Raw genomic sequence first — 25,756 nt, 5'->3', positions numbered from 1 at the left:
ATATTTTTTACACTACAATATTAGTACCCTAAGGGAACTTGAACATAAAATCTCATGATCATATTGTTAACGCACATCGCTACAGTGGATTACCTAATTTATCCCCGTCAACCTATCAAACCCCGACTCTGGCAGTATCTGTTAAACTGTACTGTATGGCAGACCAAAAGGCCATTTTCGGGCTCTTGGTTGCCATAGTCCATTGGCACCGCTGCGCACATTAGAGGTGCTGATGATGGTCTGACAAAGGGAGCGCTCTTTTTTTTTTGGTCAGATTCTTTGTGTGCTGTTGTCACTATCGGCATATCAGATTGAACTGCTAAACCTGGTGAGAACACATCAGAATCCTGGCTGTGTATATCAATTGAGCTCCTGCTGCTCCGATGCAGAGGCTGTACCGTACAGATCCCTCAAGCAGTGCACAAAGTGACCTGATCATGACGGTTTTATACATCAGTTTGCGTTAAGGAGAGAATGTTTTCAATCCCCAGAAGTACTTGAATCTACAGTTAGGTCCATATATATTTGGACAGAGACGACATTTTTCTAATTTTGGTTCTAGACATTACCACAATGAATTTTAAACAAAACAATTCTGATGCAGTTGAAGTTCAGACTTTCAGCTTTCATTTGAGGGTATCCACATTAAAATTGGATGAAGGGTTTAGGAGTTTCAGCTCCTTAACATGTGCCACCCTGTTTTTAAAGGGACCAAAAGTAATTGGACAATTGACTCCAAGGCTATTTCATGGACAGGTGTGGGCAATCCCTTCGTTATGTCATTCTCAATTAAGCAGATAAAAGGCCTGGAGTTGATTTGAGGTGTAGTGCTTGCATTTGGAAGGTTTTGCTGTGAAGTAAACATGCGGTCAAAGGTGCTCTCCATGCAGGTGAAACAAGCCATCCTTAAGCTGCAAAAACAGGAAAAAAAAACATCCAAGAAATTGCTACAATATTAGGAGTGGCAAAATCGACAGTTTGGTACATCCTGAGAAAGAAAGAAAGCACTGGTGAACTCATCAATGCAAAAAGACCTGGGCGCCCACGGAAGACAACAGTGGTGGATGATCTTAGAATAATCTCCATGGTGAAGAGAAACCCCTTCACAACAGCCAACCAAGTGAACAACACTCTCCAGGAGGTAGGCGTATCAATATCCAAATCTACCATAAAGAGAAGACTGCATGAAAGTAAATACAGAGGGTTCACTGCACGGTGCAAGCCACTCATAAGCATCAAGAATAAAAAGGCTAGACTGGACTTTGCTAAAAACATCTAAAAAAGCCAGCACAGTTCTGGAAGAACATTCTTTGGACAGATGAAACCAAGATCAACCTCTACCAGAATGATGGAAAGAGAAAAGTATGGTGAAGGCGTGGTACAGCTCATGATCCAAAGCATACCGCATCATCTGTAAAACACGGCGGAGGCAGTGTGATGGCTTGGGCATGCATGGCTGCCAGTGGCACTGGGTCACTAGTGTTTATTGATGATGTGACACAGGACAGAAGTAGCCGAATGAATTCTGATGTATTCAGAGCCATACTGTGTGCTCAGATCCAGCCAAATGCAGCCAAACTGATTGGTCGTCGTTTCATACTACAGATGGACAATGACCCAAAACATAAAGCCAAAGCAACCAAGGAGTTTATTAAAGCAAAGAAGTGGAATATTCTTGAATGGCCAAGTTAGTCACCTGAACTCAACCCAATTGAGCATGCATTTCACTGGTTAAAGACTAAACTTCAGACAGAAAGGCCCACAAACAAACAGCAACTGAAAACCACCGAAGTGAAGGCCTGGCAGAGCATCAAAAAGGAGGAAACACAGCGTCTGGTGATGTCCATGAGTTCAAGACTTCAGGCAGTCATTGCCAACAAAGGGTTTTCAACCAAGTACTAGAAATGAACATTTTATTTACAATTATTTAATCTGTCCAATTACTTTTGGTCCCTTTAAAAACAGGGTGGCACATGTTAAGGAGCTGAAACTCCTAAACCCTTCATCCAATTTTAATGTGGATACCCTCAAATGAAAGCTGAAAGTCTGAACTTCAACTGCATCTGAATTGTTTTGTTTAAAATTCATTGTGGTAATGTCTAGAACCAAAATTAGAAAAATGTTGTCTCTGTCCAAATATATATGGACCTAACTGTAAGTAACTATATTCCGCAAAAGCATGAAAAAAAAATCTAAATGTTTAAACCTTTTCTGCTGTTTAGTAGATTTACTCTTTCAGAGCACTAGATGCTGTGCATTAGATGAAATTAAAGGGGGTGACCACTGCTGGACAACCTCTTAAAGGGAAACTGTCACCCCCTGGGACTTTTCAGACCTCTAATATGGGCATACAGGTGATAGAAATGTAAATCTATACATACCTGTATGCCTCATATTAGAGGTCTGGTTGGTTTGAAATGTCTTTTTATTCAATCTGTTTACTGATCCTTGGGGGACGGGAAGAAATCCCCACCTACTTTATGAATTACAATGTCCCCCACACCCACTCCCTTGCCCTGTGACATGCAGTCTCGTCTTCCAAGTCCCGCTCATGCTCACATCACCTTTAACACAAGGCGCACTTTTTTTTTCTCCTAGCTATGTGACTCCCTGGCGTCTGCTCACAAGATCACTGCTGGAAACATAACCGGGAGAAAAAAGTGTGACTCGTGTTAAAGGGAATCTGTGGCCCCCCCGGGTGATATCATACCACTACTATGGCCATACAGGTTATAGAAAAGTAAGGCTATGTGCCCACGATGCAGAAATGCATGCGGATTTTACATGCGTTTTTCCCGCCAGGTAGAAGCGTTTGTCAAGCGTTTTTGCATGCATTTCTACATGCGGGTTATTAAGCGCTTTTCAAAGCAATTTTAGCATCACTTGGAAAGTGCTTGACAACTTGGTCACACTATATAAATCCATGCAACCGGCATATATAGTGTGACCAAGTAATAGTTAAAAAGGAAAATAAAAATAAATGAATAAAATAAGAATGGTGAAAAGTAAAAAATAAAGATTGTACTTGCCTTCCGATGGCCCGTGGTCTTCTTCTCTGATGTGTCCAGTTTCCCCTGTGTCTCGTGGTGGTGTGAAGGACCTGCGATGACGTCATTGAGTCATGTGACAGGTCACGCGACCGCCGACGTCAGTGGTCGCGTGACCTGTCTCATGACTCAATTACGTCATGTCAGGTCCTCACACCACCGCGAGCCGCCCAACACACCGCACGCATCGCTGAGGAGACCGGGAGGACATCAGAAGGTAAGTGTAATCTTTATTTTTTTATTTTAAATTCTTTTTTTTTACAGGTACCATTTTACAATTACGCTGCGTGTCCGCAAAATTAATGGACATGCTGCGTATTTTTCCGCATTGATAATCCGCAGCGGAAATTTCCGCACAGCACATGCGGATTATCATTGGGGATCATGGGGCACATATTACCAAGCGTTTTTTAAGCGTTTTCGCTGCGGAAATTCCACGGCAAAAGCTCTTGAAAAACGCATAGTGGGCACGCAGCCTTAATCTATACATACCTGCATGGCCCATAGCTGAGGTCTGATTGCAGAGAAAAGCACTTTAATTAATTATTTTTTCCACAGGCTTGAAGCAAACCCCGCTTATGTGCTTATTATTCCCCTAAATCCCCGCCTCTCTGCTTAATTATCATATCCCCCCACTCCCCTGCATGTCACAGGACCCTGTGTGGTGCACTGTGCTCCCTGACTTCCGGGCATGCGCAGAGGGCCGCTCACATAGAGCGCGCTTTGCTTCATCCCGGCCTCGACTCTCCGTGCACTGTGCTGCAGGGTTCTATTGCGCAGGCGCCGGGAGTCACCGTCACTTTCCGGCATCTGCGCAATAGAAACCTGCAGCGCAGAGCACAGGTAGACGGGCCTGGATGAAGCAAAGCGCGCTCTATGTGAGCGGCCCTCTGCGCATGCCCGGAAGTCAGGGAGCACAGTGCACGTCACAGGGTCTGTCACAGGGCCCTGTGACGTGCAGGGGAGGGGGGATATGATAATTAAGCAGAGAGGCGGGGATTTGAAGGAATAATAAGCACACAGGCGGGGATTGCTAGGCGTCTCCCGGACACCAAGCCTATGGAAAAAAGAATTGATTAAAGTCCTTTATGCCCAGAGGTCTGATATTGCCCAGGGGGGTGACACATTCCCTTTAAAGGTGAGGTGAGCGTGCGCGGGACCTGGAAGCACATGCAGGGGAGTGGGGTTGGGTAACATTGTAATTCCCAAAGTAGGCGGGGATTTCTTCACCCCAAGCATCAGTATACGGATTGAATAAAAAGACATTTTGAATCAACTAGACCTCTACTCTGGGCCATAGCGGTAGGTATACATTTACATTTCTATCACCTGTATGCCAATATTAGAGGTCAGATAAGGGCCAGGGGGTGACAGATTCCCTTTAATAATGGACCAAGTTGCTATCTAAATTAATAATGGTGAAAAAAAGCAATATGATGTTGCTCTTCTGTTTTTAGCCTTCTGTTCCCCGCTTGTCTCTTAACATACAAATATCCCATAATTGCTGCCGTGGTCATGTGACATTTGTTCATGCCAGGAGATCGGCAGAGTACACAGGGCTGAGGGCAGAGGTGCAACGCCGACAGATTGGTAAATCCAACATGGTAAGCTAAACCTCCGACTCCACAGCACGGCCTCACTACTGAGCGTGTACATAAAGTGCAGCACAGATTCATCTCACCTAAGCAGAGACCCTTACATCAGGAACAGAACAGACATTTATAGGACATTTCATAACTTTCCCAAATTCTTACGAAAACATTTACAGCACATCCTGCATTATACTACTGTACCCAATTTATTATATATTTTCAGAGTCGGTCCATTTTATACCGACTCCACCTAAATGGAGACCGACTCCACAGCCCTGGTTACATTTATTAAATCAGTAAGGTGACTGAGGTTGAGACGTCAGTGGAGTAGCTGTATAGAGCTACTATATATGCATATGTGCTAATCAAACTGCCCTGCAGTTACGCAATGTGGCACTTAGCAGTGGTATTTTTGTGCCAGACATCCATATAACTGATTTGTGAGCTACAGTGTATAGTTTGATGGATAGATATATTTGTGTGTGTATGTATATAAATTAACACATGTGGAATTATATACTTAACAAGAAAGTGTGAAACAACTGAAAATATGTCTTATATTCTAGGTTCTTCAAAGTAGCCACCTTTTGCTTTGATGACTGCTTTGCACACTCTTGGCATTCTCTTGATGAGCTTCAAGAGGTAGTCACCGGAAATGGTCTTCCAACAATCTTGAAGGAGTTCCCAGAGATGCTTAGCACTTGTTGGCCCTTTTGCCTTCACTCTGCGGTCCAGCTCACCCCAAACCATCTCGATTGGGTTCAGGTCTGGTGAATGTGGAGGCCAGGTCATCTGGCGTAGCACCCCATCACTCTCCTTCTTGGTCAAATAGCCCTTACACAGCCTGGAGGTGTGTTTGGGGTCATTGTCCTGTTGACAAAATAAATGATTGGCCAACTAAATGCAAACCGGATGGAATAGCATGCCGCTGCAAGATGCTGTGGTAGCCATGCTGGTTCAGTATGCCTTCAATTTTGAATAAATCCCCAACAGTGTCACCAGCAAAGCACCCCCACACCGTCACACCACCTCCATGCTTCACGGTGGGAACCAGGCATGTAGAGTCCATTCGTTCACCTTTTCTGCGTCGCACAAAGACACGGTGGTTGGAACCAAAGATCTCAAATTTGGACTCCTCAGACCAAGCACAGATTTCCACTGGTCTAATGTCCATTCCTTGTGTTCTTTAGCCCAAACAAGTCTCTTCTGCTTGTTGCCTGTCCTTAGCAGTGGTTTCCTAGCAGCTATTTTACTATGAAGGCCTGCTGCACAAAGTCTCCTCTTAACAGTTGTTGAAGAGATGTATCTGCTGCTAGAACTCTGTGTGGCATTGACCTGGTCTCTAATCTGAGCTGCTGTTAACTTGCGATTTCTGAGGCTGGTGACTCAGATAAACTGATCCTCAGAAGCAGAGGTGACTCTTGGTCTTCCTTTACTGGGGCAGTCCTCATGTGAGCCAGTTTCTTTGTAGCGCTTGATGGTTTTTGCAACTGCACTTGGGGACACTTTCAAAGTTTTCCCAATTTTTCGCACTGACTGACCTTCATTTCTTAAAGTAATGATGGCCACTCGTTTTTCTTCGCTGCTTTTTTCTTGCCATAATACAAATTCTAATAGTCTATTCAGTAGGACTATCAGCTGTGTATCCACCAGACTTCTGCACAACACAACTGATGGTCCCAACCCCATTAATAAGGCAAGAAATCCCACTTATTAAACCTGACAGGGCACACCTGTGAATTGAAAACCATTTCCGGTGACTACCTCTTGAAGCTCATCAAGAGAATGCCAAGAGTGTGCAAAGCAGTCATCATAGCAAAAGGTGGCTACTTTGAAGAACCTAGAATATAAGACATATTTTCAGTTGTTTCATACTTTTTTTGTTAAGTATATAATTCCACATGTGTTAATTCATAGTTTTGATGCCTTCAGTGTGAATGTACAATTTTCATAGTCATGAAAATACATAAAAATCATTAAATGAGAAGGTGTGTCCAAACGTTTGGTCTGTACTGTATATATAATATATGTATGTGTGTATGTGTATATATATATATATCTATATCTCTATCCATATGTATATTTGTCACAGGGCCCTGTGATGTGCAGGGGAGGGGGGGATATGATAACTAAACAGAGGCGGGGATTTAGGGGAATAATAAGCACATAGGCAGGGATTTCTTGACATTCTACAGGAACGGGGAAGGAGACAGTAGGTTGGGGGTGGTTGCAGTAGCTTTGGTGTTGAGGTTGCAGCAAGCAAGGTCATGGCAGGCTGTAAGCTTGTTTGAAGAGATGGGTTTTCAGGTTCCGTCTGAAGGATCCAAATGTGGAGGCTAATCAGACGTGTTGAGGCACAGAATTCCATAGGATGGGGAGAAATCTTGGAGGCGATTGGGTGAGGAACGAATTAGTGTGTAGGAGAGGAGGTGGCCTTTGGAGGACTGGAGATTACGTGAGGAAATATATCGGGAGATTAGTTCAGAGATGTACAGAGAGGAAAGGTTATGGATGGCTTTGTAGGTCAGTGTTTGTAGTTTCAACTGGATATTCTGCGCAATTGGGGGCCAGTGAAGAGATTTGCAAAGGGGGGTAGCGGAGGAGTAGCGATGCGAGAGATGAACCAGTCACGCAGCAGAGTTGAGGATGGACTGGAGGGGTGTGAGAGTGGTAGCAGGTAGGCCACAGAGGAGCATGCTGTTGTTGTCGAGGCGGGAGATGATGAGGGCATGCACAACCAGTTTAGTAGATGGAGGGATTCTGGAAATTTTTGAGCTGCAGGCAACAAGAGGTGGCGAGAGCTTGGATATGGGGTTTGAAGGACAGGGAAGATTCAAGGGTTACTCCGAGGCAGCGGATTGCCGGTACTGGGGAAAGTGTGGCGTCATTTATTGTGATAGAAATATCAGGTGGGGAAGATACGCAAGATGGGGGAAAGATGAGTTCAGTTTTGTCCACATTGAGCTTTAGGAAGCAAGAGGAGAAAAGGAGGATATGGCTGATAGACATGCTGGAATTCTGGACAGCAGAGCGGTGACATCTGTGCCAGAGAGGTAGATCTGGGTGTCATCAGCGTACAAATGGTATTGGAAGCAGTGAGATTTTGAGCTGTCCCAGGCCAAGGGTATAGATTGAGAAGCGTAGTGGTCCTAGGACAGAGCCTTGAGAGACTCCCAGAGTGGGGGCGGGATGAGGAGGTAGCGTGGGAGATGCTAAATGTGCGGTTAAAAAGGTATGAGGAGATCCAAGATAGGGCAAGTTTTTGATGCCAAAGGAAGAGAGGATCTGTAGTAGGACTGGCAGTGGTCTACTGTGTCAAAGGCTGAGGACAGGTCAAGAAGGAGAACAGAATTGTCAGCTTTGGCTGTAAGTAATTAGTAATTTTGGTAAGGGCAGTTTCGGTGGAATGGTGTGGGTGGAAGCCAGATTGTTAGTTGTCGAAGAGGGTTAGATGAGAAGTGAGAGGAAAGTTCAGCGTGAACGTGTTGCACAAGGCTTTTGGAGGCAAATGGGAGCAACGATATAGGGCGGTAGCTAGACAAGGCGGTTGGGTCGAGGGATGGCTTTTTGAGGATGGGCATGATTGTGGAATGCATGAAGGCAGCGGGGAAGGTACCAGAAGTTAGTGATTGGCTGAAGAGATGGGTAAGGGATGGGATGAGTGTGGGGAATGAGTGTCGAGGGCGACCAAGTCAATAGCTGATGTGAGAATGGCATTGTAGAAAGCAGTGGCGTTGACGGTGTCGTGGAGTGAGGATATGGATATCAGTGGTAGAATAGAGTCAGAGAGTGTACGAGTGTCTAGATGTGCAAGGTTTCTGCGGGGGTGTGCTAGTTGCTGGGCATGGGTGGCAGGTGAGGAGAACTGGGATGAGAGAGTATATGGTGGTCAGATAAGGGTAAGGGGGGGTTTTGAGGTTAGATCGGGAGCAGAGTCGGATGAAGGTGAGGTCTAGTGTGTGTCCGTCTGTGTGGGTAGCTCAGGAGGACGAAGTCCAAAGGATGAAGTAAGCGACAGGAGTTTAGATGCTGTTGACTGGCGAATGTCAGTGGGGATGTTGAAATCACCCATGTTGATTGTGGGAATGTCAGCAGAGAGAAAGTAAAGAAGCCAAGAGGAGAATTGGTCAATAAAGGCAGTGACCGGGCTCTCAGGTCGGTATGACAGCCACTTGGAGGGAGAGTAGATGCGGACAGAGTGGACTTCAAAAGAAGGGAGGGTAGAGGTGGGATAGGGATAAAGGTGTAGTTGGTAGAAAGGAAAAGACCTACTCCTCCACCATGTCTGTTACCAGGGCGAGGAGTGTGGGTGAAGTGGAGCCCACTATAACACAGCGCAGCAGGGGAGACAGTGTTGGCGTGTGTCAACCATGTCTCTGTGATGCCCAGGAAGGAGAGATGGGCCTCTCTGAGAGGTAAAGAGGTCGTGGACAAAATAGAGCTTGTTGCAGACAGAGTGGGCGTTCCAAAGTGCTCCAGAGAGAGGGAGCAGGGGGGTGGGCGTTAGGGGCACGGGTTTTATTTGGGAGAGGTTGCGGTAGTTTGCAGTTGGTTGGAAGCGATAGGAGGAGGAATTGGTGGGAGTTGTGAATTATGGGGCTCCAGGATTGGGAGAAGGAGAGTGTCCGGCTTGTTTTATGTTTATAGATAGATCTGAGGTTGAGGAGCAGGTGTGCAGATGAGGTCAGGTGAGGGGGTAAGCGGGAAGGAGAGATTATTATTTGGTTAGAGAGTGCTGGGGTTTGGGGGATAGTGAAGGAGAGTAAGGATTAGTGGTGCAAAGACAGCAAGGGCGTATGTAAGCATAATGAAGGTTTAAGTGTGAATGAGAGAGAGAAACTAAGCACAATTAGTAAATAGTTACTCCTACCTTCTGGCCTACTTCCGGCTTATTTCAGATTAAGACCCTTAAGCACGACCCTTCAGAGCCAGACCCATCTTTATCTAGAAGTTTCATCTCTACCCAATGTGGGTTTGCGTTTTTTTTTTTATTTATTGGGATTCGCCCTTTTATGATTCAGAATAAGATGTTTAGATTTTTTCCAACCGCTTCAATTAAGTGCTTATGACCTGCTATTAAAGGGAATCTGACATCTGATACTTGCTGCCCAATCTGAGGGTGGCATGATTCAGGCAGTGGCTGAGATCAGTTAGTGGATTGGGCATGAAGTGTCAGATGTCAGGTTCACTGTAAAGCGCTTGCACGTACTGTGTGTGTTCGGCTACTGCTGCTAGACTGCATTTGTGGCCGGTTCCTTTGGCAATAAGCTGTAAACAATAAAAAAAGAAAATTTTTAAGTAACCTGTCGCCATGAAAATGCAGTCCTATCTGCAGGCATCATGTTATTGAGGAGGAGGAGGAACAGATTAGATTGATATATAGTTTTGTGAAAAAAAAAAATTCAGTGTAAGCTGTTTTCATCACCTAAATCTGTTCTTTCTGAGACTTTCAGTCCAGTGGGCAGTCCTGTCAATGATTGACATCTATCACTGTAAGTACACTTGTACAGAGAAAGTTGTCAATCACTGATAGGACCGCCAACTGGACAGAAAATCTCAAAAGGCAGAGGTTTGTGATGAAAATACGGGTTATACGGAACTTTTTTTCAGTAAACTATAGATCAATCTAATTTGATTTTCCTTCTCAATAACATGATGCCTGCAGATAGGACTGCATTTTCATGGTGACAGGTTCCCTTTAATATCAGGAGAACAGATGCAAATTTTAATGAAAAGTAACTGCAACAGTGATTATGTATTTTATCAAATGCAACATATGTAATATTTTATGTAAGATTCACTTCTACGTCATTAAAAACACATGCAATAGAACATCTAAATAGGTTTTGTGATACTAACACACAAGGTTTCCAATCCAGTTAAAATGTATTACTTTTATACTGCAGTTAAAAGGATTGTTCACCACTCGGGGAAACCCCCTCCTCAATCCCTATGTTTTCCCCTTGTAAAATAATACATATACTCACCTCTGTTGCCGGTGCTGTTCCCGAGGTGTCTACACGGGGTCTCCCAGGGCTCGCATAACATTGTCATACGATCCTTGCGGCCAATCAGCGCTTGCTTCACTCTGCCCTATGGGTGTTATTTTACTGGGCCAAACAAGGATTGAGATGGGGTTGTCCAAGTAGTGGACAACCCATTTAAAGACCGCGTCTGTCTGAAAATGCAGTACTTTATATGCATGTACTTTGTGGAGTTTTAAAATCTTCTAATAAAAATTGTGACCTGCAGGTTAAAACTTATTTCAAGATTTGTCAATGAAATGGAAAGCCCTCTAGGGTATTATTATAGACTGCAAATAATGTTTTTGTACATATTTCTAGCAATATGATTTCTTTTCAGTTACATCGCCTGATACCAGTGTGTCAATATTTAGCTGGCAAGTTAATACGTATGGACAAAATAAGCCTTCAATTTACATGGGAGTGTTTGATATAAATCGTTGGTCTCAAGCACAGATGCCGGATTCTTTAAGGTAAGATTTTTTTTTTTGTGGGAGAGGAGAGTAATGGCATTCCTTTCATTGTATACTCCAATTATTTTCTTTCTCTCACAGGCCTGGTCAGTTTCTTAGAAACTGTTCATATGTTGCATTTTGGTCTCTTGAAGCCTTGACAAACATGACTGATGACACCATCTTTGATGTTCTTGTACATGAACGTAGTTTGAGTAGAGGTGTTCCACCTGCATATCCACCACCAGAACAGTTCTACTTTCCAAGCACCTATAATTTTGGTAATGATTATTTTTAATTATTATTGATGGCCTTGAATAGTAAATTAATTTATATATATTTTTTCCTATATAAATTAGACCTATTTTAATATAGTAATGTTTATGTACCCCTCCTGCTACAGTTTGACCCTGTGATAGTACATGCTCTGGCATTATTTCGGCACCCTGATTTTGTGCCATTATTAGTCATTGTTCGCTTCTGGGATTTGAACTGAAAGCGGTCTAGAAGCCAGTGCAGTAGCCATTGAGCTATACACTGAATAAATCTAGGCGTTCTATTAGGTTATATGATTTTCAGTGCAAACCAGTCTGCAACTCATTGGGACTTTCACACATACCTCCTCCAAGCCAAATATAAATGATGTGTGACTTTGATATGTGATTCTGATATCTGACTTTCTTCAAACATCAGAATCACAGTGACTTTTAGACACCTCGGGTATTTTCATGGTTGATCTCATAAGCCAAGAAAAACTTCTTTCATCAATTGAGTGAATAGCTCAATGGTAAGTGCACTGGCTTCTGGACAAAGTTTTGGGTTCAAGTCCCAGCGAATAGTGACTTTTTTTTTATCACATGTCAGTCAGTTCTCAGACAAGGTATTTAGCCTCAAACTGGCATTATTCTGATGTTTGACTTTGATGTCTGATCATGTCCTAAAATGGACACTGTAAGTTGATTCCCTGTCATAAACAGGTACAGTGTTCCACCTCACCCATCTCCTCCTCACCCTTTCAGCAGCAATAATGTGCCATCTGTCCATTCCACATCTCATCCCTATAGATCACCAAGAACAAATGCCACTTCTCCATCCCACCTGTCATCAGGAATGATGCACCCCTTGTCTGTCCCTCTCCCGTCCTCACCTGTGATCAGTAGGAATGATGTGCCATCTCTCCATCCCACGCCTTATTAGCAGGACACACAGTGCATTGTGAAAGTATTTGGCCCCCTTGAACTTTTCTACCTTTTGCCACATTTCTGGCTTCAAACATGAAGATATAAAATTCTAATTTTTTGGGGAAGAACCAACAACCAGTGGAACACAATCATGAAGTGGAACGAAATTTCTTGGATATTTTAAACTTTTTAAAAAAATTAAAAACTAATTTAGGTTTAATGAGTTTTCTGACGATATTTTTTTTGTTTTCTGTCATATTGAAGATGCTACTTGCTTGTTGAATTCCGGAGTTATCCACATCACATGCACTGGCTTTCATAAAGAGGTAAAAGAACAATGAAATCTTTCCTATCTAAAATTGACAAATTTGCTTGAGATTTTTATTTATTGAAAATTATAATTTTTTTCTTTAAAAGGAATCTGTCAGCATGTTTTTCCTATGTAAATTAAGGACAGCATGACGGGGATAAAGCACTAAACTCAATGGTGTCATATGTCCACGCTGTGTGGTGGTGTTACACTTTAATCACCTTGATTAACATTGCTGTGAGGATCCGGCAGGCCGGCAATCGTCCAACTCAGCCCCCTTCTGTGATAAGCACCTCACTGTCTGTAGAGAGCCTGGTGTGGGCAGGGGCAGCTTTCTCATCTCTGCTGCATTGCTAAACCTAAAAATTGTGTCCCTACTACTGCGCCCAGTAATCAAAGTGGTACATCGTTGGATTCAGGGTCTCTTTGCCTACATCAGGCTGCTTAGAGGAGGTAGCAATAATCTGCTGAGAGATTCCCTTTGATCATTAAATCTTCTTGGAACAGTTTATATACAGTAGATGCACTTTGTTTTTGCAACACTTTTCACCTACTCAAATGAATGGGAAAAATAACGTTTTACATACATACATACATACATACATACATACATACATACATACATACATACATACATACTACATACGTACATACATACATACATACACCATACATACATACACCATACATACATGCATACATGCATACATACATGCATGCATACATACATACATACAACAAAATGCACGTTTGTACGCAGTGTTTTTTTTTCCAACGCTTTGTTTTGGGGCAGAAGCATTTGCAGCAAAAATGCAATGTCTGAACATTTATGTTTCTGCTTGTCAATGGAAATCATTAAAGTGAACCTGTCACAAGGTTTGTCCCATATAAGATATGGCCACCACCGTTCAGCCCTGATATACAGCATTCTATAATGCAGGGTCTATGCCCCCAAGCCGGCCTGCAAGACAATAAAAAGATGTTTTATTATACTTCCCTGCGTGGCGGTCGAGTCTGGTCCGAGGGGTGTCGCCCGTCCTTGTCCAGCGTCGTTGTCCTCCTTGCTTTGTGTGGATGACTCGTCCTGTACGTCATCCACAGATTCTCCCGGCATCGTGCTCCTACACAGGCATACTTCTCTGTCCTGATGAGGGCAGAGTACAGTAGTGCAGTGCGCATGCGCCTGGGCTCTTTGACCTGTTCTGGCACATGCACTGCAGTACTTTGCTCTGCCCTCGACAGGGCAGAGAAGTAGGCGTGCACAGGAGCGCAATGGCAGGGGACTGTATAGATGACATACGGGACGCGTCATCCACGCAAAGCAAGGAGGAGGATGACATCGCAAGAAGGGAGGCACCGAACCAAGACGAGCGACACCCCTCCACAAATTTTCCAGTGATCAAGACCTCCTGATGTCAGGCTCGAGAGGATCGGGATTCTTCGCATTCCTCTTTCCTTTTGCCGTGGTCCGGAGGCCGACATCTTGCTGATCAAGGGGTCCCTCAGCCTGTCCGGTTGAGCCAACGCTCCCGAGGAAAACTGCTTCCCCCTCGGGGGGCTCTCAGTTCACGCTGCTCAAGCCCTGCGTGCAACTCCTATGCGTCCTGAAGATTGAATTTGCAGCACTTCCGGTTATAAAGGTAGCGACATGCAGACCTCTAGTGCCCGGTGAGCGTTCCACCGTGGAACGCACTGCTTCTTTTTTTTTTTTTTTTTTTTAAATGGTGCCAAATCCTAAATTTAAGGTGAAATGCCTTTTTGATGATTCTGATGGAAAACGGGTGTGATAATACTATTTAAGTATTGTTAGAGGGGAGCTGAGGTTACCAGTGCATCCAGAATGACCGCTATGGAAGGACAAACCACTGGTCGCTCTGATACACCTGCTGAACCACCAGTACAAGTCAGTTATCTGGGGATTACTCCCTTTCTGTTTCACTTACTGATTCCATCTGTCTTCTTTAGTATTTTTATTCTATGATCCCTTGTTCTTATAGGACAAGGTGATCCCTGAAAGATCTGTGATGCCTTTGGCCACTAAGAAAAGAGGGAAATGATTTTCCATCTGTAACACAAAGCTACCGGATACATATGGGAAACAATTATGCACTGACTGTATTGCCAAGGTGGTTAAGGAGGAACATTCCTCTTTTATGACTGATATAAGCACCATAATGTGGGAAGAATCTAGTTCTGAGGAGGAAGAATTGTCAGGTTACTCTGATCCTGAACAAGAGGAAAGAGAAGGATCTATCTCCGTTTCCCCAAAGGATAAAAATAAATCTTTTTTCCTGGGAAGATACTGATGTACTTCTATCAGCCGTGAGAAACACCATGAAAGTCGAGGACACTCACCAGCCCTCCCCGGTACAGGATAAAACGATCGAGGTTTGAGAAGCCGTATGAACAGAGTATTCCCCGTTAATAATCATATTAAAGCCATGATACTAGAGGAGTGGAAAGACATGAAAAATACACTAATTTATTCCCAGAAGTTTCAAATCACGTCTACCGTTTGAACCAGAGGCAATTAAAATTATGGAAACAAATCACTAAAATTGATATCCCGATATCCAGAGTAGAGAAGAAAGCATCCACCCTATTTGAGAACTCCTCATGTTTGAAAGACCCTATGGACAGGAAAGCAGACTGTCTTCTCAAAAAGACCTGGGAGACCTCTGCTACAATAATAAAAGCTTAAATAGCAGCTACCTCGGTAGCAAGGTACATGAATATATAGTTAAAGCAATCAGAAGGTCATCTGAGGAAGAAGACTTCCAGAGATGAGGTCCTAGAATCCATTTCATTACTAAAAATGGCAATGGGATTTATGGCTGACTCCTCAGCCGAGTCAATTAGATTTGCCGCAAGGAATGGGGCACTTTCCACCATGGCTAGGCGAGCAATATGGCTAAAAACTTGGTCAGGTGATAGCCATTCAAAGAACAAACTGTGTTCCATCCCCTTTTCTGGCCTTTGAGTATTCGGTCCAGTTCTGGGCGATATGGTATAAAAAGCCTCAGAGGAAAAAAAGGGGTTTCCAGAAGAAAAACCTAAAGTATCATCCTTTCTGAGGCCTCGTTCCTATCAAAGACCAGAATATACTGGGAAGATGGAGCTACCCGAAGGGAGGTAATAGAAGGAATATCTTTGCCAGTGCAGGAAATGGCACGTGTAGACAATGATGCGAAGAGAGTAGTTGGGAGACTCCAATACTTAAAGCATGGACAGAAGTATCCAACAATCCATGGATACTCCAATCAATTGCAGAGGGATGCAGAAGAGCTTTCGTAGGGAAGATTCCACCTATCTACGCAGTCCCCACAGGTCTCCAGAAAGCTAATGACGGATGTGGAAAAATTGGTGGATTCAGAGTAGTAATACCAGTGCCAGAAGCAGAATGGCTTGTGGAATACTATTCAAACCTATTTTCAATAAAAAAAACAAAACGGGGGGGGGGCGATTTATAAATATAAATTCTCTAAACATGTCAGTGGCATACAATAAATTCAAGATGGAGTCGATAAGATCATCTATTCCACTAATAAAACATGATGATGTGTACGATAGATCTATTTTCATGTACCCATTCACCCTCACAGTCAAAAATATCTAAGATTTGCACTGAAAAAGGGGGAGAACATTCTGCATTATCAGTTCAGATGCCTCCTATTTGGTCTATCCTCAGCCCCACGTATCTTCACCAAACTAGTGGCAGAAGTTATGGCTTTCCTGAGAGAGCAGGGAGTATTAATTGTCCAGTATTTGGATGATTTCCTATTAATTGCAGAGTCACCCCAGCGACTAAAAGCCAGTATAAGGGTATGTGCACACGATGCAGAAATGCTCAGGATTTTTTCCTGAGCGTTTCTGCATCTCTCTGGCAGGAAAAAACGCATGCGGATTGTACATGCGGTTTCCTGCCAGGGACATGCGGAAATGAAGCGGTCTTCACTTTCATTTCCGCATGCGGGTTGACAAGCGCTTCCCAAGCGATTTTAGCATCACTTGGAAAGTGCTTGTCAACTTTACACTATATAAATCCATGCAACCGGCATGGATTTATATAGTGTGTGAATGTCAAAAAATAAAAAATAAATCTATACTTTACCCTCTGATGGCCCCCGGTGTCCTGCTTCATCGGTCCCGGCTGCCGGCAGTGAAGACTTTAGGACCTTCCGACGTCAGCGTCACGTGACCCGTCACATGACTCTGACGTCAGCGAAGGTCCTTCATTCAACCGCGAAGTGCCCGGGAAGCCAGCAGGACGCAGCGCGGGCCGTCAGAAGGTGAGAATATATATATTTTTTATTTTATTCTTTTTTTTTTAATGGTACCTGGGTCTGGATGAGAGTCCTCTCATCCACACCCGGGTACCATCCGCACATTAGACCGCATGAAAAGCGCATCAACATATACAGTGATGCGGATTCCATGCGGTCTAATGCAAGTCAATGGTGGCAAAAGAGCAGCGTTTCCGCAAAATTAATTGACATGCAGCGGATTTTTGACCGCAGCGTTTACGCTGCGGAAAAATCCGCATCATGGGCACAGCACATGCGGATTTCCATTGGGGAACATTGCTGCCCTTCTACCATGCGTTTTTCATGCGTTTCCGCAACTGCAAAAACGCCGCGGAAACGCATGAAAAACGCATCGTGTGAACTCAGCCTAACTTCAACCGTCTTGATTATAAAAAAAAATCTGGGATGGATTGTAAACTGGAAGAAATCAGATCTTATACCAGGAAGAAGAAGAAACATCTTCCTAGGAATCCTCCTAGACTCAAAACTAAAAATATCCCTTTTACCAGTCATAAAAACAAACTTAGAGACAGAGTCCTCTCTTTCGGAAGGAAATCACAAATCTCCATCTGGGAAAGCATGAAAATTTTAGGATTAATGACAGCTTCTATACCCAGAGTTCAGTGAAGCCAATTCCACTCGAGACAACTACATCAGATTCTAACAACCTGAAACAGGAAGATGGACGGTCTAGACAAGAAAATAAGCTTGTCTGTGATAACCAGGAAGTCATTAACATGGTGGACTTCCAGGGCCAACCTACAGAAGGGGATTATGTGGAAGTTGTCTCCATTTGTAACAGTCACCACCGACGCAAGCAACAGTGGCTGGTGGGGTCCATATAAACGATCAGTACCTACAAGGTACCTGGTAGGGGCGAAACCTTCCCAGATCATCAAACCTCAACTCCAGGCAGTCTGGGAAACATTAAAAAGATGTCGGGCAGACCTAAAGAACCAATACATCAGAATCCTGTCAGACAATATCACAACAGTGGCCTTTCTCAGACATTAAGGGGAATCAAGACATCACCATCTGCAAGATTTAGCAGGAAAGATTTTTTAGTGGGTAGAAGAAACAGTACTATCAGTAAGTGCAATACACCTGAAGGGGTCTCAGAACTCCGTGACAGATTTCCTCAGTCGGGAAACAGTGCAACAGTCAGAATGGGAACTAAAGTGGGAAGAATTCCATCGCATAATACATCGATGGGATACTCAGTGGTATCTGTTCATCACAAGGAAAAACGCACAAACAGCCAAATTCTTCTTCCTCGATCCAAAAGACAGGCTAACAGGGGTAGATGCTTTGTCCCAGAAATGGGACATGGACTTGGCATATGCCTTTCCTCACTTGCTCTTAATTCCAGCAGTGCTAAGGAAGATACTGGAAGACCAAGCCAAGGTAATAGTAATATTACCCTTTTTGGCCCAGGAGAAGCTGGTTTCCTTTACTGAAAAAATGTCCCTAAAAGATCCAATCGTTCTTCCAGAGAGACTGGATCTGCTGATCCAGGGGCTGATATACCATCCCAACGTAAAGTTCCTCCAACCTGCATCCTGAGAGGCAGATCTTGAGATCTAAAGATCGTTCAGATTCCGTCAAATCAACTATGCAAAATAGTAGAAAGCCAGTAACATCAGCAATATACACGAAAATCTGTGGAAAAAATTGTGCACAGTATCAAGAAACTGACAGATTTCTAGTCCTAACATTCTAAATATACTAGAGATTCTACAGACTGGATTTCATAAAGGCCTAAGAGCTAGCACCCTAAAAGTGCAAATTGCAGCCTGTGGAGACACTGGGTCTTTCATGGGCATAATACTACTCAGACAACACAGGGTGAGAGTAAAACAGTGTGGCAATACTTTATTAAACCACCAATAACACCAAGGCGGATGGGAGAAATACAAGCATCGTCAACGATCCATACCTAAGGCTCTAGACGACTGCATTACCGTCAGGCTAGATCCAGCTTTTTTTTTACCAAAAGTAGTAACTTTTCATATGAGCAAGGAAATAGTCTTACCCTCTTTTTGCCAAGGCCATAAAAATAATCAAGAACTGACTTCACTCCCTGGATGTCAGGAGAGTAGTCCTCCATTACTTGGAGACAACAAAGGACTGGCGAGTAGACCCTAACCTGTTCGTACAGTTTGCAGGCAAAAACCAGGGGAAAAAGACATCAAAAACAGTGCTGGCAAGGTGGGTTAGGTCAGTGAGAAGTCTGACCTGTTCGTCTGAAGGAAGATCCTCTCCGGATAACATCAGGGCCCATTTGGCTAAAGCAGTAGCCACATCACGGGCAGAACGAGCAGGGGCCTCGGTGGACCAGATTTGCAGAGCTGCAACATGGACAAGCCTGAACATCTTTTGCAGACACTATAAACTGGACATTCTATCAGGCCAAAAAATGGCCTTCAGAAGAAAGTCCTCAAAGTAGTTGTCCCACCCTGAATGTATACTCTGGTATTCTCCTGATGGTGATGTCAGGAGGGACATTCTGGAAAGTAGGCATTAGTCCACCGGTAATAGGTTTTCCAGGAGTCCATCATGACAGCACCTATTACATTCCCTCCCTAACATTCCAGTCTGCGTCTGTGAAGGTAACATAGATAGAAGGAAACTAAATAAAATAGAGTGCGTCCGTCATGGTGTGGTACTTGGAAAATTACTGGGGTTTGGGTGGAGGGAGAGCCTTTTATCCTCTTGTGTGTTCCTGTCCCTATCAAGGATACGAAGGACGACCTCCTGATAGGTTTTCCAGGAGTCCATCATGACAACACTATTACCGGTAGGACTAATGCCTACTTGTCTTGCAGGCTGAGTTAGGGGCATGTATACAGCATTGTTATACTGCTGTATATCAGGGCTGGAAGGTGGTGGTCTTACCTCATATGGTAAAAACCTGTTGACAGGTTCCCTATAATGAGTAACTAAACCTTCACTCTAAGTCTGGTGTAAAAAGCCTTGAAAAGTCGCAACATTTTTGTACAACACGAGGCTGCTCAAAAATTTAGCAACTTTTGTCATTTTCACACCCAAATCTACCAGCTACAAAAGGTTGGAGAGACGGAGTTTGGCAACACCCCCCCCCCTGTTTGTAAAATTTATGATGAGCTTATGGTGTTCCATCAAGACAAGCGTGAAAAACGCCAGTCTTGATGAATTGGTGCTTTTAATGCTTCATGTAGATTCATTTCCAATATAAAGTGATGGTGAACTCTAGGTATATACTTAGTTACAATGTTGGTTGTCCTAGCGGTGAAGATATCATACTGCATTATTTGTTTTAAGACTCTGCACTACTTAAAGAATATTGGATCATCTTTGAATGAAGAGATTGCAGATGGTTATACCAGATGCTTAGTAGCTGGTCTCCTGTCTCCAAGCCTTGCTGATGTTCAGCCTTCCAGCCTGACTCGGGTAAGCTCCCCTTACTGCCATGTTGTATTTCACTTCCTATAAAATTCAGCCTTTACAGCTTTTATCTGATATCTAGGAAGAACAGCTACAAGCTGTGTTATCAGCTGCCATTGAAACTAGCTCCATCAGTCTTTTAACTCGTTGTATCAAGCAATGGATTGTAGAAGGTAAGTGTAAACAACAAAAAATGTATTCACATTTCTATTTGTGCAAAATACACTATTTTGACTTTTCTCACCTGGTTCTGACTTGTGTAATTCACTTTGAAGAGAAACCCAGGTCAGCTCCAAACCTTCGCTTTGTGCTTGAATGGACGTGGGATAAAGTGGTCCTTACGAAAACCAATTTTGACAGAATTGGTAAGTTTTTGTATTGTTTTTTTGTAAGTATATACTGTACATGTGGTAATGGCTCTTATATATATGTCAAAGGTAGTGTCCCTGCCTTTAATGTGAGATCGCATGCTGAGCTCTCATCTTTCCCTGCACTTGATGGCTGATTTAATCAGCCATCAAGTGCCTCCGCAGATGCAGCGGTTCTCCACCCGCGGCTGTTAACCTGTTAAATCCCGCCGACAATCGCTGATAGTGGGATTTAACACTTGCCCACCACAAGCATGTCATGTGATCGCGAGGTGCCAATGGGTTGCCATGACAGCCGGGGGTCTGCTGACCCACGTGCCTGACAGTGTGAATATCCTGTGACCATTGTCTCGTGGCCATCACTCATAGGAGAATCATCATTTCCGCAATACATGCTGGAGCACTGCAAAAATATGCAATAAGAGGCAATCAAAGCATCGCGTCTAACCCAAAATGGTATCAATGAAAACATCAGCCCAGAGCGCAAAAATAAGCCAACACCCAGCCCCAGATCCCGTAAAATGAAGAAAACATTACAAGTCTCTGAAAATGGCGACAAGTGATATTATTTTTGTTTTTTTTTAAAAAAAAATTTCCAGTTTAGGAAAAAAAAAAAAAACTGCATGTTTGGTAGCTGCGTACTTGTATTGATCTGGGGAATCATATTGCTAGGTCAGTTTTACAATATATAGGGAACATGGTAAATAAAAAAAACAATTGTGGAATTGTGCTTTTTTTTTGCAGTTTCTCCGTATTTGCAGTTTTTGACTCGTTTTCCAGTACACTATGTGGTAGAATGGTGTCATTAAAAAGTACAAGGATGCATGATGGGATTAGATACACCAGTCTGGGGCGTATTGCGCATGATTGAATTGGATACACAGGTCTGGGGTGTACTGTGCATGATAGGAATAGATACACCGGAGTGGGATGTATTGTGCATGATGGGATTGGATGCATCACTGTGGGGCGTATTGCGCGTGATGGGATTGGATACACCGGTCTGGGGTGTATTGTGCATGATTAGATTAGATACACCGGTCTGGAGCGTATCTCACATTTTGTTGCTCACTGTCAGTGATACTGACAAGTAGACTGTCACCGAGGATGGCCGGCAGCTCCGATTCTGTTAGTTGGTGCTGCTCGCTGTATCATAAGCTGGAGATAGATATGTGACCCTTTTGCCATAGAAGTGGACGGAGCGGGGTCACGCTTGCCACCACTGCTGCCATAGAAGTGGACGGAGCGGGGTCTTGTATTACACCACTGCTCCCTTAGAAATGTGTGAACCTGCTCCATCCACTTCTATATGAGCAATGGTGTAATGTGTGACCCTGCTCTATTTACTTGTATGGGAGCAGTAATATAGTGAATGGAGCAGGGTCACACATTAAACCACTGCTCCTATAGAAGCGGACGGAGCACGGTCACACATTACACCTCTACTCCCTTAGAAATGTGTACCCCTGCTCTGTCCACATCTATGGGAGCAGTGGTGTAATAGAATGGATAAATGTCCTGTAAATATATAATTTCACAAGCTCTCTACATATAATAAACTTACACCCTTTAGTGCCTTTCGTTTGGCACTAAAGGGTGTTTACCCTAATAAATGAAGAAAACGACGTGGGGTTCCTCTTATTATTGGTAACCAGCCAAGGTAAAGCAGGCAGCTGCGTGCTGATATTATCAGCCTGGGAAGGTTCCTGGTTATTGGGCCCTTCCCAGCCTAAAAATACCAGCCCACAGCCGCCCTAAAAGTGTTGCATCACATTAGATGCGCCAATTATAGTGGTTTGCCCAGCTCTTCCCGACTGCCCTGGTGCGGTGGCAATCAGGGTTATGGTAGTTGAGTTTGACAGCTGTGATTTGTCAAAAATCACATCTGGCATCAAGCCCTGGTGTTAGTAATGGAGACTTGTCTATCAGACACCCCCACTACTAACCCAGAAAGACAAAAACACAGACAGAGAAGTACATTTAAATTGAAAAAAACATTCCCCGGCACTTTCTCTGGTTCACCAATCTATTTTGGGGTGGTGGGGGGGGACTCCATGCTGGTCCGCTGTAGTCCAGGGAATCCTCCGTAGTCCACAAATGGAAACCTGAAGAAAATAAAGAGAGAAATAGACAAGACATTGGCCCTCGTTCACCAATTTATTTAAAAAAAAAAGTTCCCATGCAGGTCCGACGTAGTCCATGGCAACGCTCCATAGGCTGTAGCAGCAGCCACTCCAGGTACCCATGTGCTCCACGAGACCCGGCGGCTGTGATGAGCGGTGATGTAACTACACCGCTCATCAGTCACATAGTGCTCCATACAGTATAATGGCCCCATATAATAATAATAAGCTTTATATAGCGCCAACATATTCCGCAGCGCTTTACAATTCAGAGGGACATATACAACAGTCATAAGTAACATGGTTAAAGATAATACAATAATTAAAGCAAAAATAATGACGACCCTGCTCGTAAGAGCTTACAATCTACAATGAGGTGTGGGTAACACAAAGTACAGGGGCTTATTTACAATAATGGTCCATTTAGTGCTCCATACAGTATAATGGCCCCACATAGTGCCCCTCCCTACGGGGTGATGTCCCCACATAGTGCCCCTCCATCCTGGTGTAAATGGCCCCCATCTATACAATGCATATAGAAAAAAAACACTTGTGTTTACCTTCCCTGTGCGCCCATGCAGCACGGCTTCCTGTTCTGTGTGTTTTGATCAGAGCACAACAGCTTGATGATCTCCCTGCTGTGCTCTGAGCAGGTTGATGGGGAGCACAGCATGTGTATGTGTGTATGTACACACATACACACACACTCTCACTCTCACACACACTCTCACTCTCACACACACTCTCACTCTCACTCACACACACACACACACACACACACACACACACACACACACACACACACACACACACACACACACACACACACACACACACACACACACACTTCTCAAAAAAATAAAGGGAACACTTAAAGAACAGAATATAACGCCAAGTAAATCAAACTTCTGTGAAATCAAACTGTCCACTTAGGAAGCCACACTGACTGACAATCAATTTCACATGCTGTTGTGCAAATGGAATAGACAATAGATGGAAATTATTGCCAATTATCAAGACACACTCAATAAAGGAGTGGTTCTGCAGGTGGGGACCACAGACCACATCTCAGTACCAATGCTTTCTGGCTGATGTTTTGGTCACTTTTGAATGTTGGTTGTGCTTTCACACTCATTGTAGCATGAGACGTACTCTATAACCCACAGAAGTTGCTCAGGTAGTGCAGCTCATCCAGGATGGCACATCAATACGAGCTGTGGCAAGAAGGTTTGCTGTGTCTGTCAGCGTAGTGGCCAGAGGCTGGAGGCGCTACCAGGAGACAGGCCAGTACACCAGGAGACGTGGAGGGAGCCGTAGGAGGGCAACAACCCAGCAGCAAGACCGCTACCTCCGCCTTTGTGCAAGAAGGAACAGGAGGAGCACTGCCAGAGCCCTGCAAAATGACCTCCAGCAGGCCACAAATGTGCATGTGTCTGCACAAACGGTCAGAAACCAACTCCATGAGGGTGGTATGAGGGCCCGACATGCACAGATGGGGGTTGTGCTCACAGCCCAACACCGTGCAGGACGCTTGGCATTTGCCACAGAACACCAGGATTAGCAAAGTGGCCACTGGCGCCCTGTGCTCTCCACAGATGAAAGCAGGTTCACACTGAGCACATATGACAAAGCTGTGATATTTCTATTGTATCAAACTAAGCCCGTGTGTGATCGTAGTGCAGAACTGGAATAAGCCTTCTATGGTAAACATTCATAAGGCCGATCATCAGCTAACGTGTTCTCTCTCCCGCAGGTGCACAGCTTTTTGATGGTTCATGCCATTTCATTGATTCTCAGACACTCCAGTCTCTACACCACTGTCAGCTCCGCCTCAGTAACCTTACAATTGTCTTGAACTGTTTTAGGAAAGAGGCCAAAGAGCTTACAAAACAAGGTACACAAAGGTCTACCTAACGCATCTGTGTTTTGTTTTTCTTTGTTTTTTCATAACAACTCTAATTATAATAATATAAACAAGCTAGAATTTTAAGTTTGCCTATCATTACGAAATCTAAAACTTATAAAAACTATCGACGGATGAAACAAATGGGAATTTGTTCGGTTTTGAGAGCAGTGACCACTCAGCAGTGAGTGTCTGTTGCTGGATTTGCAAGTGGAGTCAGAGGCCGGGCAGTCACAGCTGAAGTGCTACAAGTGCTGAGCTGCCACCATCCTTTCAGATCCAAACTTCTTCCATGTCAGCAGGTTTCTCAGTCAGTATCAACATTTGAATTAGTTTGTGATTAGGACAAAATGCTAAGAACCCTACAAAAACGTAACTTTTTCTACATAGACCCTTTCCCTCACCATGGGGTGCATTTCATTGAGTTTTTCTAGTACCCAGAAGTTAAGGAAATCAAGTTGACAATTATTCTTCTTGGCTTCTACCCAGTCTAATGCAGTTTTCATTTGTCAGCGGATTTTTGCCCTAGGCAGTATCATCAAATAAGTAATGTGTATCAAATACAGCAAAATATTTTAACGTGTTTCCTACATTATTTGACTTAAACATTTCCTATTTTCCTTCATTAGGATTAGTTAACTTAACCAATAAGCTTTCAGTGACCAAGCTCTTAAGTCACTATGCCTCTGTAGTCCTTTGGTTTTGTCGTTGTGGTCTTCTGCCAGATAACCCAGGTAAGGGCTTGCTCCCACTTGCTGTTCAATCCAATAAAAAAATCAGATTGCACTCACCCCAATGTTACCCTATGGTGTAGCTCACATCTGCGATTATTTTCTCATGCGAAAACGATTGTACCCGAGAATTGGATTGTACGCGCCCATATAAGTCTATGGGTGCGTGTGAAACATCACACTGCACTTGGATATCACCCGAGTGCAGTGCGATTCCCGCCGGCAACAGGAGATGGAGAAATGACTTTCTCCGTCCCCTCTCCAGCTGTGCTGCGATCCCCTCATGCGAGAGAATCCGG

The 25,756-nt window shown here is 43.8% G+C and overlaps 1 protein-coding gene across 1 annotated transcript in view; it reads left to right on the top strand.

The window, feature by feature from the left end:
• LOC141219301 (protein ELYS-like) overlaps nt 1-25,756 on the top strand; it is a 112,548-nt gene that overhangs the window by 20,461 nt on the left and 66,331 nt on the right. The window contains exons 9-16 of the mRNA XM_073666069.1: nt 11,003-11,135; nt 11,217-11,395; nt 12,560-12,621; nt 20,210-20,338; nt 20,415-20,505; nt 20,608-20,697; nt 24,577-24,717; nt 25,356-25,460. Coding sequence (XP_073522170.1) covers nt 11,003-11,135; nt 11,217-11,395; nt 12,560-12,621; nt 20,210-20,338; nt 20,415-20,505; nt 20,608-20,697; nt 24,577-24,717; nt 25,356-25,460 — 930 coding nt within the window. The remainder of the gene's footprint in view (nt 1-11,002; nt 11,136-11,216; nt 11,396-12,559; nt 12,622-20,209; nt 20,339-20,414; nt 20,506-20,607; nt 20,698-24,576; nt 24,718-25,355; nt 25,461-25,756) is intronic.

Source organism: Phyllobates terribilis, unplaced genomic scaffold (genome assembly GCF_046119375.1).
Source record: "Phyllobates terribilis strain yellow unplaced genomic scaffold, ASM4611937v1 Scaffold_260__1_contigs__length_2691941, whole genome shotgun sequence".
Taxonomy (NCBI): Eukaryota; Metazoa; Chordata; class Amphibia; order Anura; family Dendrobatidae; genus Phyllobates; species Phyllobates terribilis.
This window is presented reverse-complemented; position numbering and strand designations above follow the sequence as displayed.